At 28.3% G+C, this 16581-nt stretch overlaps 1 protein-coding gene across 1 annotated transcript in view; it reads left to right on the forward strand.

Annotated features, from left to right (window-relative positions):
• LOC132933939 (uncharacterized) overlaps positions 1-16581 on the forward strand; it is a 292866-nt gene that overhangs the window by 217962 nt on the left and 58323 nt on the right. Inside the window, exons 14-20 of the mRNA XM_061000219.1 lie at positions 5766-5941; positions 6033-6141; positions 6281-6428; positions 9609-9852; positions 12354-12511; positions 13064-13154; positions 15349-15608. Coding sequence (XP_060856202.1) covers positions 5766-5941; positions 6033-6141; positions 6281-6428; positions 9609-9852; positions 12354-12511; positions 13064-13154; positions 15349-15608 — 1186 coding nt within the window. The remainder of the gene's footprint in view (positions 1-5765; positions 5942-6032; positions 6142-6280; positions 6429-9608; positions 9853-12353; positions 12512-13063; positions 13155-15348; positions 15609-16581) is intronic.

Below are 16581 nucleotides of genomic sequence, written 5' to 3' on the forward strand. Positions count from 1 at the left end.
TCATAAAAAATACATTTGCTCAATTTCTTTTTGTAGACATTTATATTTCACATTTTAAAAAATTGGATATTAAAAAAAAACGATTTTAGTTATTTTGTTGAAATTCAAAACAAATTATTCGTAGGAGTCTGAAACTTTTTGTCATAAAATATTTTATTATTTTATATTCACAATGATATTTTGTTGTACTTTTTTTTATAAAATAAACAATCCTTTAAATTTGTGTACAGTAAACCTATGTAATATAGTAACTTAGTTTAGCTAGAAGGCTTGAGAAGAGTAACCGTTTCCTAATGTCACTCCTGGGTGGTAGTTTATAGTCTATAGGGTTAGGTTGGACGGGGACGTCACTATTTTATTTTCAGTATTTTGATGGAATTACGAACATTAATCTATACAAACCGTATAGATTTATTGCTAGGATATTTGGGTGTTCGTAGAGTGAGTTGTTGTAATGTGTGCAGGATTTGATAGTCATTTTTATAACTGTATTCATTTTTTGGTCTGAGTTCACTAACTTTGATTTGAGACATAAAAATATGTTTTTGTTATTAAGCGAAAGATTTTATTTTAAGTTATTTGTATTATGCTTCGATTTGATATTTTTGTGGAGCTCAAAAATTGGACACCACCCACACAGCATTTTAATATTTCCCAACTATGGTAAAAATATTTTCACGAAAACAATATAGTTGTTAAAATATTTGAAAAAGTTGCGTTAATTAGAAGGAAATATTTTATTTATATTTTTTGGCAAAGAAGTTCACATTTGAAAAATACATTAACAAAACATTTGAATCATATTTTTTCAAAAAATATTTTCATGGAAACATTATTAAAATATTAAGTCAACATTTTTGTGCAATCATATAGTCTAATATTTTGTTATTCATTATTCAAGCAATCCAAAATATTCACAAAATATTATCATTTCCCAAATGCTGTGTGGGCATACATCCAAAATGATTTTAGTAGAGTTTTATTAAGATTATCTTAAGAAATCTTTTTATTTAGTAGTACTAGTTTTTAGTGATGTTTTTATTAGACCTGTATATTTAAATTGGTTGTGAAGAGTTGTGAGTGAGATGGTAGCTGTGTGATCAGTGTAAAGGGTGTTACAGTTTTCGGTGTAGCTATAGAAAAGAAGGCCAGTAAGTTGAGTTAGAGGGATAGTGAATTTGGTTTAGTTCAAAGAAGATCGTAATATGTAAAACCTTTTTACCATGCATTTTGCTGTTTTACCAATCCCAGTGAGGATGTTTTGCATTAATTTCTCCGCAGACTATAAGCTTATGGTCTAGATATTTAAAAAAATTGTTTTAATTGTTCGTTTATTATTTTATGTTATGGTGGACATTAGACAGTAGTTATTATGGGTGGGATATAGTTTATTTGGGTAGAAATTATACAGAATTGTCAATAATTTGTATTGTAATTCGGAAGATCTTATTGAATAAATACAATAATAAAATTAGAGACTGAAACGTAGTATCATCGGCCTGATTGGATGTGATCAGTGATTAGTGAGGTTAAATTATGAAAAAAGGCTGTCTCCTAATGTATCATAAACAAGTGCATTCAGTTCATTAGTATGAATTAGAATACCATTGCAATTCCATTGCAATTCCAGAGGAGGAAAGAGAGAAAGTTATGGGTGAAATTATTTTCCATTTTTTTTAAAACTAATTGTGTGATGACTGTTATTTACTGTGATATAAGAGTGTTATTATTGATTTAATTTCTAAGGGGTGGGTGTTGATGGATTTGGTTTGGCACTAGATGTGACTTTATAGTAAGAGATATGCGAGGTTGTGTTAAGATGGAGGAGAGGTTTCCTATACCCTACATTTTTGTAGAAGAGGGTACATATACATTTTTTAGGGAGAGATATCTTGGAGATGGTTTTCGACTTTTTTTCAGTTGATTATAGATTTGGTACCACCTGAAGTTTGCGTGATGATTTCCTTGACAACCCGCAGTAGTAGGCGGGACGTCGTTTGGCTTTTTACAGGAGCGTGGTAAATTTGAGCGTGCCCATGATATTGACTATTTTTACACTACTCTATCGTGACCTCATCTTGGTATGAAGAATATGTGTGATATCAAAAGTCATTAGTCAGAATAATTTTTAGCTAAAGCTTCGACGTTTTTTAAAGTGTTTTTTAAGTGAAATCTGTTATGTACGACGATAACTACGAGTGATTTACATAAAAGGTTTTAGTCGAGATTTTGATTTGAGATAAATATTGGAGGTATCTAATTGTTTTTTCTAAAATTAGTTTGATAGGAGCATGGAATATAACACAACTGCGCAATTCTTACAGTTAAACAAAAATTAATACGATTCCACACAAAAAATATTCAAATATTCTTGGTTTTGAAGAAATTCACAATTCACAATTTACCTTTACTGTGTATAACAGATTTACTTTCACAGTTTCACTACCAATACTTAGTAAATTGAATAAACTATATTGCATGTGTATTGAAATATTAAATCGTTTATAATACTATGTATTAAACTATATTTTAGTATAATTTACTATTTTTTGCAATACACAACTCCATGCATTTCAATTATTGTATGAACATAATACATAATATTATAAGTACTACAATAATACTAGTGCAATACTAATAAATATAAATATTATTTTACTGGAACTTCATTTTTCTTTTCAATTGAACACAGTATGTCTGTAACATTATAACCATGGATAAGTTCAGAATGTTGATTTATATTTTTTTAATTTAAATTATTGTCATACAATTTTTGTTTAAATTAATATTATGTAACTAGTAAACACTTGTTTAATATTTTTTTTATGAACTCAAATTTGTTATTATTAAACTGTCGACGATAATATAATAATATGATAGATCTGTCTTAAAATTATGAAAAAAAATAAAAATATTTTTATAATGTTATGTTATAAACCTATATTATGATTGTCAACTTTCATTAATTTTAAATAGCACAGAGAATACTATAGGTATGATAGACATATCATAAAATGGTAAATATTAATCGCGGATTCAAGCAACAACTCAGATATTTTACAAAAAAAACTTCTGGTCATAACTCAGGTCTTTTAATTTTTTTTCCATTTTTCGTAGTAATTTTTGTGATGAAAATAGAAGGTATGTAACCAAAATGTTACTTTTGATACTCAACTTTATATATTTCATTTTATTTTCACAAACATTTTACTAATGCATATTAAATTAAAACATTATTAACGTAACTGGTAGATAGTCAAGTTATAATGTATCATTGGTATTTGGTACTTTGAACCTCAAGCAACGGCGCTGCCTTATAGGACTCAGAAATTGGCTCCTGTTGCAATCGTCACGGTGAGCTCCTCTTCCCTAAATACGCCACAGCGTAATGCTATAGCAGCACTCACTAGATTTTACATAGCAGCTTAATTAAAACACACTAATACATTTAATAAATGAAAAAAGGATGAATTATTGTTCAAGGATCGTCCACAATCTCGGTTTGAATGTAAAATAGACTTCAGGGAAAAATTCTATTAGGAATGTAAAATTCGCAGGAAATGTATGTCGATGTGTACACGTGGATTGCTAAATAAGTGTCCCTCTGTGTCAGTCGATACTGCTGTAGTCACAGCCGCTTGCTCATGTCCGGTGTTTGCGTGTCATCGGTAGGTGATAGGTAGGTTATCATCCGATAAACTGACAAAAAAGTAGAGCCATGCAACACACGGCCATGTCACTTCGGGAAACAGGTGCAGTGTGCACAGTCGAATGAAATAATATAACGGTCACAACGTTTGACCATGTCAAATTCATCTGTCCAATAAAGATACTATCTAATATTATAATTTAGTGCGACGACTGGTTTAAGGTTGAACTGGTGTCAAATAAAAAAAAAAAATTGCCGGTTTCTATGATAGGTACTTGTCTATAATAATATGCTCAAGTCAACGTTTCAGGGCCCGAATTTCATTCGTAACAATTACTCCTGGGCTGCTACGCCCACCGATTGCTTCTTTTTTACAAACCAAGTATAACCGGATAAAATATATATCATCATTAATAATGATTATGATATGCTATGATTATTTATTATTATTATTTATTCATTAAGATTTATGACTACAAAAAAAAAATAATGTATAATAATATACACGAATGGTTACTGGTTAGTGATCTCATTATACTAGATAAATGAGTATATATACCTATGTAGGTATTAGATAGGTACTATTTCGAACTACATTGAAGACTGAAGCCAGAAACAACTTTTGTGTAGAACACGAAGAATTAACCGTTGTTCGTATTCGAAACAACTATTAGTAGACATGATTGTATTCAATAATACTACTTTTATAAAACAAAATAATAATTGTCATTGTTGGTAACATTTATAATATAATCATGTACAATAAAACACTTTTTTGTTTGGTTTTTTAAAGGAGTAAGTCATCGAGAAAATGTAAACTTAGCCCAGTATTACCTTTTTACATGACCTGATTTAATCTTCTGACAACAAATAATGTCTTATAGTGCACAAAGTCATATAATACAACACTATCGATTTATAAACTAATGAATACCTACGTTGAATGAATGGCACAATTATACAATTGAATAAAAAAAATATATATACTGTCAAGTACATAAACCTACTATTTTAAAGTAGAAAATAAATTGTATACATTTGTCTATAGGTATTGATTAATAATAAATGTTCATGAATTATTAAACAAAATTATAATTATAATTGATTAAACATTATTAGTAGGTATTGATAATTGTTACCTTATCTTTGTGTTTTCTGGACTTAAAATACCTAATGTTTAAGATTCTCAGAATGTCAAAACAAAAATTGAAATTAGCTTATTATAATAATATGTTACACGTGGTAGCTTAAAAACAAGAGGCCTCAGTTTACACATAAAATTTTTTTCATCTGAAAAATCAAGTTTGTGATTGGTCTAATGTTTACACATGTTAACTCGCACAAGTTGGTATAACAAATTGTTGGGCTGAATTTAAAACACCGAAGTCATCCCTTGCCATCGAAAACAAATTACCGACAGTTCTTTATTAAATACTATGCGTTTGTTATAATAATATATTATTTTATTCTGTTCTGTCGTCGTGTTTTTAAAGTACGAGTGGTATTGGTCTGTTGAGTGTGTTACACGATTGACGGTTGTAAATTAATGTAAATAATAATTATTAATATTAACTTAGGTGCACTGCTTTAGATACGAATCCTTAGAGTATTATTAACTATATAGAATTGGGACAAACTAGTGGTTTATAAAAAAAAAACATTTCTGTACAATTTCATGTGATGTAATTTGCAAGATAAAAATCCAACTTGTATTTATTGTTATTTTATCGTTTATTGTTTCGTAAGTACGTTATCACTTAGGTTTATAATGTTCTGTATTTCTGATTCTTGTTTCCAAACAAATCTTGTGTGAAATATTTAAAAAAAAGCAATATAATGCTGCTTAAAAGTATAATTTTTATGTCAACATCGATATCGACTCGAATGAGAAACATATCACCTGTTTATATTTCTTTTATCCCAATCATACATTTTCATATTTAAAATAATTTTGTGGTTAGATACAATGTATGTCATTAAGCTTGTTAAGCTTGAATAAATAAAATACAATATAAATAAGACTTTAAAGAATTAATTTAAAAAATGAAAATTTGAAAAATTCTTCATTTGCATTGAAATTTTTAAATGTATTCGTTTGTGAATGATTTGTTCTAAGGATGAACAAATACAAATCGAGTAAAGATGATTCAAGTATTGGTGATGATAAAACAAAACTGGGTGGTCCTAATAAGAAATTGACGTCAATGTGGCGTTATTTCATCGGCGATCAGGCATTCAGTAACAAGACTGGAAACTCAAAAACGAATATGGATACTAGCGAAAGCGTTATTGGTGAGTACCAATTTAAATTTAAACAAAACGAGGAGTCCACAATATTTGCAGTTATTGATCAAATACAATAATCCAATTTCTAATATTTCAGATATTTTATCCACCGCTAACGTCTTATCGATTATCAACGTGTTGCACAATTCTCAAACCCTTTACAAAAGAGTGATTGGAAGTAAACGTTTGTGTCCACCGAGCCAAAGGTTCGTACAACAATATAAATACTCACCATAACGGCTTGAAGTCAATACTATTAAAAATGTTTAATATTATAAACCAATAATAAAAATAATATTATTATAGTAAATTGTAATTATTGATGACGCCTTTACTATGGTTTAGATCCAGTCATTGCGGTTACCATTGCTTGCAGATACTGAGCGCTCGGACATTGCTATTCATGTCGCTAAATGATGATGTAAAAAGTAAGCTCGTGGAGGAAACGCATCTAAAAATTTTGGCTGCCTCGCTGGAATCTACCAACGATCCGGTCAGTAACTACATTAAATATTACAGTGTTACAGTTGTGACAGAGGTCGTTAAACGTGAACTGAGATAAGTGATAATATTTTTATGCATAAAGTAGAGAACGGCGTGTAAGTAGGTACAATGTTGATAATGAGCTACCTATATCAACGACAGTCAGTGTAAACCTGCAAGTGAAACGCATTCTATATGCCTACTTAGGTACCGTTATAGTAATATTGTGTAGGTATTATGTTTTTAGACAGTTGGAAAACAATAGGTAGTTATACCTATATAATATTATTTCCATTAAGTACAACTTAGTGTTTATTTTATTTTTAATGTTTTATTCATTATAACTTAGGAAGTTTTTATGGGGATAAGTCTAGCGGGTACGGCAATAAATACGTTAATTACAGTCTCATAGTATGAAAATATTAAAAATTGATTTTACAAAGTTGTTAAAGAAGAAGAACAAGTTTAAGATTGGAGATAAAATAAAATACTCCTTATTATAGTCGTGATCTGTTTATGCAAACAACGCTTATAAAGTTGAAAACGTTTACGTTTTACGCAGTAAAACTTTGTATTACGTATGATTTATTTATTATAGATAACATGATAACACAATCAAAATAATAATTATATTTAAATGCATCACTAATATTACAACTTTTTATACTATAAAAAATATAATATTTAGATAGTATTTATTCATTCCGACTTAAATATAGATAGACTAAACTACTATGGGTTAGATATTATAATGAATAAGTATTTTCAAAAGTTTCATATTTTAAATAATATTGTACAACTTAGTATATAATCATTTTTGAAAAGTAAACAAACGAATTAATTATATATGCTATGATGGTGCATAATGATATTAGACATGTAATTTATATTGATTAAAACTAAACGATTTAAATATTTACAAAGATTCAAAACTCAGAAAAAAATCATCATATTTTTGTAAATAAAGGCTATTTATTATTTATGTACCTAGTCTAAACAGTGGCAGAAGCCCTAAGAATACTTCCGAACATAATTAAAATATTCAATGTTAACTTTTTTTTTTATAAAATGACAAAATTCATTATTATTTTGAATTTTACATAATATAATTTTGTATTATATTCATGTAAGTGTATACGGTTTCAATTTTTTATTTACAATATCACAACACTATAAGTTTATACTTTACAATAATCTTTTTTTTCGTTAAATTAAACAGATTATTTTATAATTGAATATCACAATGGGTAATAAACGTGAGAAAAATGAACATTGTAAATCTATGTATTATATGCTACCTACAATATTCATAAATAAAAAAAATCACGAGAGGTTATAGTGTTATATTAAAAAAAATAAATAATCAGACATTTTTTTTCTATCAGTGATACTGAGTGTAAATGCTTTTACATTTTAGTCGATCATATTAATTTAAAATCAACTTTATTTAAAAGTGTTGTTGATGCAATAATTTGTTTGTTAAAATATTTAAAATTAAACTATGAATGTTATTCGTTGGATATTAAAAATAATATGTTTTGAATACCTAACTAAACAAAATTACTCAGTTTCCATTCAAATATTTAAATTAAATTATAAAGATAAAACATTGTGTTAAAAAGGGTAAATAATGTTCCATTTATAACGACCATTGTGATACAAGCTTTTCATATTTAAATACCTTTTAAGAATTGTAAGATATTGAGGAATCTTTAAAAATGTTTATAAATAAAAAACAAAATGCTTCTAAATAAATCACTTGCATAATAATTTTCTTTTTTTACGAACGAAACAAGAAGTTATAAAAATGTGACGAGGCATATAAATATTACGTCATCGGTAGATTAAAACTTTTTACCTATAAGGAGGATGTATTTGGTGAAGAATGGTTAGTCTGCGATAATCGCTGAAAATGACAACGTTGTTGTAAAAACTAGAAATACCCACATCATGTTATATTTTTAAAACATATTCTATTCTTATGGCTTACATTTATCTCATAGATTTTATTATTCAAAATGTAAGCCATTGTTTATTGAGCATGCTCTTATAGCCGTCGTAATAATGCATTTCTCATCATGGGTCTGTACTTCTGTAGGCTGTATAGGTATTTAAGTTTCTCAGAATATAGTACTGCAGGCGGTAGGTTAGGTACTTATGTAATATTGTTTAAATGTTCAATACTGAGGTTAGATATGTTCAAATAAATATTAAATAAGAAAAGTGGGTTTAGTAGTTCATAGCAATACAAATAATATTTTAAATCAAATATGCATTGCGATCGAAGATGAAAAAACCTAAAATATTTTTCGTTGGTATAGAATAAATTAATATTATTAGTAAATAATACTATCGCTGAAATAATTATAAATATTATAGAATAAATTACAGAATGGTTTTATTTCCAATTTTTTTTTCCAATAAATAAAGTATGAACTACCTATAAAAAACCTACTTCATTATATTTTCACCAGAATTACTTAATAATAGAGAGAATAACATAAGTATTAATAAAAGCATTCACTAATAAATTGTCCTATTTAATGGAAGTACGTTAAAATGTGTCATTGAAGTTTAAGCGTAGGCATATACTTTGCGTTGATCCATCCTTTGACAAACAAAATAATAGGTGGGTAGTGATTTTGGTATTTTTTGTGACTGTTTATTTATGTTTTAATAATTACATGCTTGAATAATATTTTTATCGTATATTACTATTTTGCTTGATTGCATCTTCGGACCAGTATTATGACAAAAGTGCAGTTGTTTTTTATTAGTTCAAATATTATATTTGTTTCATTTTATTTAAAACAAAAAAACACAATTAAGCCAATTTAACGTTTTTAAATCGAAATATAATGGACTTCATTTTGCATTGTAAATCTCAAGAACTTATCGCAAACCCTTGGTATTTCTGTGTTTTCGCTGCACATCTACGACCACTCACCTACCCGACCCAACAACCAGAAATATTGATAGAGTCTACCATTAAATTCACTACCTACCCATAATAGCTGACCGTGTACATTATTATTTAGCTTAATGTTCCGAGCAAAACTTGGAATATTATACCTACCATGATATCGTGTACATACCTACCTAGTAGCTGGTAACCCGGTTCGGGTGTATAATATGCTATTAATTTATACTAATTAAGACTTTATCAATTTTGTGCAATTAAAACTTTCAGCAATTACTCGTGTTGGTGTTGCAAATTGTAGCATCAATTGCACTGAACACAAAACATCACCGGGAGCTGATAGATCTGGAAATCCCAACCATTTTGAATCAATTGCTACTGCCATCTGACGAATGGTATTATACGAACCACAGTGACAAATATGGCCGCTACGTAAAACATCACGCGGCTAGGGTATTGGTTTACTTGGGATTCTCATACCGAATCAATATTTCGATTTTTGACATGTTTCAAGGTAAGCGATGTTTAAATATTCGATTTTCAAATTATTTCCGTTTTTGATTTTTCAATGCATGAAATTGGTACGTCTTCCTAAAATCCTAAACAACGATACCATTATCCATATTATAATCAGAACTATAATTTAATAATTTGAACAAGACCAGTACGTATAAAATATGTATCAATGTTAAGGTCAGGGTCCATTATGTTATTCGCCATATAAATAATTATTTTTAGTAAAAGTTAAAAATACTTTTCTTTTTGGAGTTATCTGTGACAAAATATAAGATAACAAAATAGGATTTTGGTAAAAATGTGATGACATACCTCGTCAAATGCTTTGACTTATAAATTAATCACTGGTTTAAAAATTGAAAGCATGCATTTTAAAGTAGGAATTTCACCTAATTCGAATATCAAACGTTACTTTAAAAACATTTTCTTTGTGTTTTTTTTTTTGTTATTTTGGAAAATATATTTTGAAATACTCAACATACTTAAATCACGTCATTTTACAAGGCTCACATAAAATATGAACTTCAAATGTTGAATATATTATAACACAAAGGTTTCATTTAAGGATGTTTGAATAATTGTTGCTTCTATATTATCTTTAATATTATTTCTATAGATATCACAATACTTTGAGTCAAAAGCTATTTATTTACGGTGTAAAGATAGGGTTCAGCTATACTACTGAAGTTACGCAACAAAAGACTAAAGTAATATTTCCCGTTTTTTTTTTCATGTTAAAATTCTATTGTATTTTATTATTAAATCTATATTTCTAGGATAGTTGGTGTTTTTTTATTTTTAATATGAACATTGTGGTTTAATTTTTAATTTTTTTATAGTGGAGGACTGTTAATTTTTAACTTTATTCTAAAACGTTTTTAATAATATGTTAATATTTCATTACGACCTGTTTATTAATTTTTTTTTTATATTATCCGGCAAAATCATTTTAAGTGTAGAATATTGTATACTAGGTAAACCGAGAACTTAAATTCAATATACTAAATGGTGTTATCGGGGTGACATTAATATTAAATATCACAATGATATTATATAAATCGGTTTGACTTGTTATCAAATAACACAAATATTTCTGGGATATATAATTTTATTTTTTAAAAAATAAAATGAATCGTGGTAAATAATTTGTGATAAAAATGAATAACGATTTTCTTTAATGCATAAAAGAAGTATTTAGTAAGGATCTAATAAAGTTTTTTGTGTGCTTTTTACTTGCTTTACGGAACTTACAAGTCATCTCTCTAAAAATACGAACATAACTTTCAAAATGTTAAAATTAATGATTTTAAGTGGTTAAGACAAAAATCAAAAATAGTTTTTTATTTTAACACATTTTCGCAATATTTTTAAAAAGATTAATTGTATAAAAATAAAAATTATATTTTATATTTTAAAAGGAGTGAAGAGTTTTCGTAAAAAAAGTACTTACTATATTTGTGTTGACGCTATTTAAAATTAAAATTTCAAGTATTTAATATTATTTACTTGTATTGTATTACACGGTAGAAAGTGATGTTTTTATTTTAATAGCTAATATATTCCTATTTCCTTTCATGGATACAAATATAAAACCGTACCTAATTACATATTTATGTTTACACAAAAAAAGCACACTAAAGATCATGCGTATTCGTTTTAATGTGAAGTTAATTGATAATACTGTTTAGGGTAGAAGAACCATGTTAGAAAAACTAAAGAAAAGTTCAGAAACAATCAATGACATTTTCAATGTACCTACTCGTTTTTAACAATATCGATTTTTGTTATTTTGTTGTTATTTAGAAAACTATTTCCACTGATTATATTTTGATGAAATGTTGTTTAATGCGTCACATATTTCCATAAACTGTTGATGATTCTTATAATGATAAGTTTTAATTAAATTGTTTCCTCTAACCTGGTACATGATATAATAATATAATTTAAAAATTTAAAAACTCTCAAGTGAACAATATTATTTGTAGTAAATGTTTGAAGTTTAAATTACGGTAGAATTAATTTTCACTAATATTATGATTGATAATTAATATAAAATATAATATTTGATATATGCATAATTTTAAGTTTTAAACTTGAAGTGTTTTGTGTGTTATATTATATTTATGATTTATAATTATGCAAAAATCATGAACCGTGATAATGTTTAATAAAGATTTAAAATTTAAAACTAAAATAATTCAAAATTGTAATTCTATTGTATTATTGTTTTATTGTATTTTCTGACATTTTCAGTCTTTGGTTTCACATTTTAAATTTTATTAAAAAGATGCTGAAATTAATAATACCTAATTAGGATTATTGTTTATTACATTTTTATGTAAATTTGATTTCAATTTAAAATTCAACCTAATGAAATAATTAAAAATACCATTTTGAATTTTTCTTGCAGAAATATTTTTATTTTTATTATCGTTTGTTAAAATGTACCTATGTAAAACAATATGTTTGATATTATTATCACAATTAATAATATTTTAGCAGATGTACAACCAAATCCACCTATAACGAAATCAAACGAAGACAACTACATTGCTGTGACGTCCTTATCTCCAAGTTTTGTATTGAACTCAGATCAGTCAAAGCTATTAGGCGTATCAATAGAAACTGCAATTATGAACGTGTTAAAAGAGATTGAGGTAAGCTAATATGTTGATCTATTAGTTATATTTAAAATAAATTTAATATTTAGAGTAACTATAAAGTACATAAGTATAGACTAATTTGAATTTTTATCATTTTTAATTATTATAAATTAACTTATGGTGCACTTTTAGTTACGCTAAGTGAAAGTCTCTAAGTTTAAAATTATAATACATTACAATAACGAACCCAATATCATTTAGAACATGTATTTTGATAGTTTTTAAACATAATATTTTTTATTTTCAATATAAATACAATGGGTATAAATATTTGTGATTTTATATTATTCTAAAAATCATAACATCAAACCATTTGTTTCAAAGTACTTTTCACAACATTTCATTTAGATTAGGTACTCAGAAAATGATAACTATTCATTTATTTTTGCCACACTTGAATTTCAAGTATCGCTCAATAAAAATATAAAATATGACAAAATGTCATCGAATGTTAATATAAACCAAACTAGAAAATAAAATGTTTAAATTCAATATACTGAAAATACAATCATCTAACCATAAATTGCTTGAAAAAATATTTTTTAGCAATCATTGAGTCAGTCTGCTACACCGTCTGAAGTTTTCACATTGCATTGGTCACTGAATGGAAAATCGTATAGTCTATTACAAAATAATGGTATGTAAAAATAATTTAATTTATGTGATTAAACACAAGTAGAACTATACAAGAGTAAATTGCATTAGAGCACGCTGTGTGGTAAATCGAATTACGTAGGTACAGTATAGTATATTGTGCATCAAACATATTTGTTTTTATTTAACCACTATATAGTAACTAAATCATACGGAGCTCTCAGTCAAACGCGCCAAAACGCATAATCTCGGGTACTTATACGCTTGGATATTGCGTAATAAAATTATGGTCATCGAGACGTGCAGTGTTTTAGTTTTAATTAATGCACAATAATATTAATGAAAGTGACAATATAACGTTAGTGAAGTAGAATGTAAAAAAAAATTCAGCAAAGTATATAGGTGTACGGGTTTATGGTTTATAAGGGGATAAAGTAGAGAAATACGTAAACCCGGTATGTACAGGAAGGTCGATATGGGCGTTGAAATGTGGTCCTTCTGAAGGGAAAAAGCCACGACCACCACTGTTACTGCGGTGCACGTGTTAAACGGTGTGATAAATTAATATTTGTACATTATAATATTATAGTATGATATTATAAGATGGGCTATAATCGATGTGGGTGGCATATTATGCGTGTTTACGGGTCCTGACGTCATATTTTAAGGTTGCGATCGGTGGATTTTATTTTGTTAGTGTAAAGGGTGCACATGCAAATCCATTATTCCACTATTTTATTACATAATATCAATATGTTTGAGCCTAATGTGTATGATATAAAAATAATCGTTATGTGAACATATTATAATGCACTAACCTTGCTCATAATATACTACCTAGGTATTGTTCAATATACAAATTATATATTCGTGGATAATATGTCTCCACAGAGTTGAGTTCGATATTACTACGATGTATGCAACGTAATTGAATTTTAAGTAGGTTTGAAGCGCAAGTTAGTGTGCTCTAGTAAGTTAATACTGTGCCCTACGCAATATTCTCAAATACTATGATTTGACTTGGGTAGTCGAATATCGTTTATGTGCGCTATTTTCTAAATGTTAAGTTGGTTAGTGGATATCGATTTTATTGATTATTTAGTTAGTTGTGATGTTAAGTTTGTCTTGTCTTAATATTATGTTTAATACAATTTATTCTAACTTATAGATTCTAACTTATAGTATTGTTAATAATATATAAACATCTTAGGATCTAAGATTCTCTTGATATGATCGCAAAAGCTCCTTTGAGCCTGGTTGAAATTCAAGAGCACCTTAGTATTAGGAGCGTATTTTGGACTTTACGTAACTTTGGGCACGATTGCGAAAACTCCTTATTATTGGAGTTATCCAATTGAAATCCTGAAGTTTCATCAAGTTCATATTATATTGATTAAAATATAAATAGGTAAAATAATGATAATGATAAAAAAATATTATAACTTAAATCAATTCAATAACATTAAATGATGATGATTTTGGCAATGAGATGATTAGATAAAGTAACAAGTAATTTTGATTGAGTAATACAAAATAGTAAGGTAATCCTATAAGACCATACCCGATATTCGAATGACCCAATGTAAGCACATAATATTCGTACGGCGGCAAGTACTCGTTTGAGTGGTAAACATAATATATCGCAGTGTATACTACTTACATACATACACTACATACACTGTACATACACTACATACACTACATACACTACATACACTACATACATACTTACTGGCGTGAACGATGTGTCTTGAGATTTTAACTATGATAGACTGCTGCTGAGTTGTTTTTGAATTGCTCTTATATATGGATATGTAAATAGTATCCCCTCTACTATTGATGAGTATCGTTCGTACACAATGTTCAGTCCATACGATGAGCTCACATATTATAATATGACTGTGTGTATCTTGTGACGGAGCTTAGGACCGTAAAATGCTTGCGGAGTGCCGTACATCGCTAGTGCGTTCCGTAGAACGTTCGGTCGAAAGTCGGTGTGAAGTATATGTTATGATGTGTTACATGTGTCAATTATATTAATATATCCCGTATGGTCATATTGAACTTAGATATTTTGTCCGTTTATTATTAATAACAATAATAGTTATCATCGAAATGATTTACGTTCCATAAAATAATACGTAGGTGTGCAAATATAATGACGTATTACATTGGTTATGCTTATTCCGTATTTTTTTGTTTATTCTCGTGGTTGTGTGCACTGTTGTTGTCATCAGAACAACGGACGACCGAAAAGAAGTATCCGACAGACGTCCGTTCGTCACTGTTCGTGCAGACTTTCGTGGCATGCGCCGCTAGCACCGTGGACCCCGTGCTCTTGGTCCGGTTGCTCGCCAACCGTCTAGTCACCACGCCACTTTACCCCCGAAACAGCTCAAGTATCACTTCGATGTCGGGACAAGAGCCGTTCCCTCCCAGGACTACGAGGAGTCGAGCCTCGTCTACAGACACGAATGCCAGCACCCGGAGGAAACGCGTACGTTATAATATTATGGTGACATTGTAAAATATTATATTAAATATGACGACAATATTATTAATATCGGGGGCCTGGAATAGCAAACATCTTATAAACTATGTTTTGTATCAATTAGTCTTAAATGAAGCTAGGTTAGCTACGAATCCGAGGCCGATCATTCTTTGGGAAAACATTAATCATTGATTTTGCAAATCCGAAACATTTTTCATTATAACGCATATTTTGTCAATATTGTAATACCCACATGTTTAATTGGAATTTAATTTAATATATATTAATGCAAACAATTAGGTGCATGCATGCACGTATGGTCTGCACTTTTTTAATACATTACATTTCCATGCCCAATCCACCACATAATATAGGTACTTAAATTTCAATACATTACTGCTAATATCACGTTAAATTGTATACCTATAGGGTCAAGTGGGGTAAATGGAAAAAATATTTTTAAATTTCTATATCTTATACAATTATGAGTAGTTGTCATAACAAAATTAACACTTCCGGTAATGACAATGTCACAATTATTAAAAGTTTGATGTACTTACTATTTAAAAAAAAATATCCATTTACCTAATATCAAAATTATCTGTAGGAATAACCTCTGTGGTCATTAAATATCTAAATGTCAAATATTTATCATTAGCATTGATTTTATATTACTTGAATGTATGAAGTATACATATTTCCATTTGCCCCATATTATTTAGTGACTAAGGGGCAAATGAGAATTTTACTATTTTTTATCACCATCAATCGATGAGAAATTAATATCGTTTCCAATCGTCTATATTTTCATTTACCCCACTGATCCTACTGAGAGCCATATACATATTATATCTCATCATTGACCGTGTCATATTATAATTATTATGGATCCGATTTTTTTTTCAACTATTTCAATCTAGAATTTTCAGCCTGGACGAGTGATGGTCGTCGGCTAGTTAAACCAAACAATATCAAGTCA

Source organism: Metopolophium dirhodum, chromosome 1 (assembly GCF_019925205.1).
Source record: "Metopolophium dirhodum isolate CAU chromosome 1, ASM1992520v1, whole genome shotgun sequence".
NCBI classification, from domain to species: domain Eukaryota; kingdom Metazoa; phylum Arthropoda; class Insecta; order Hemiptera; family Aphididae; genus Metopolophium; species Metopolophium dirhodum.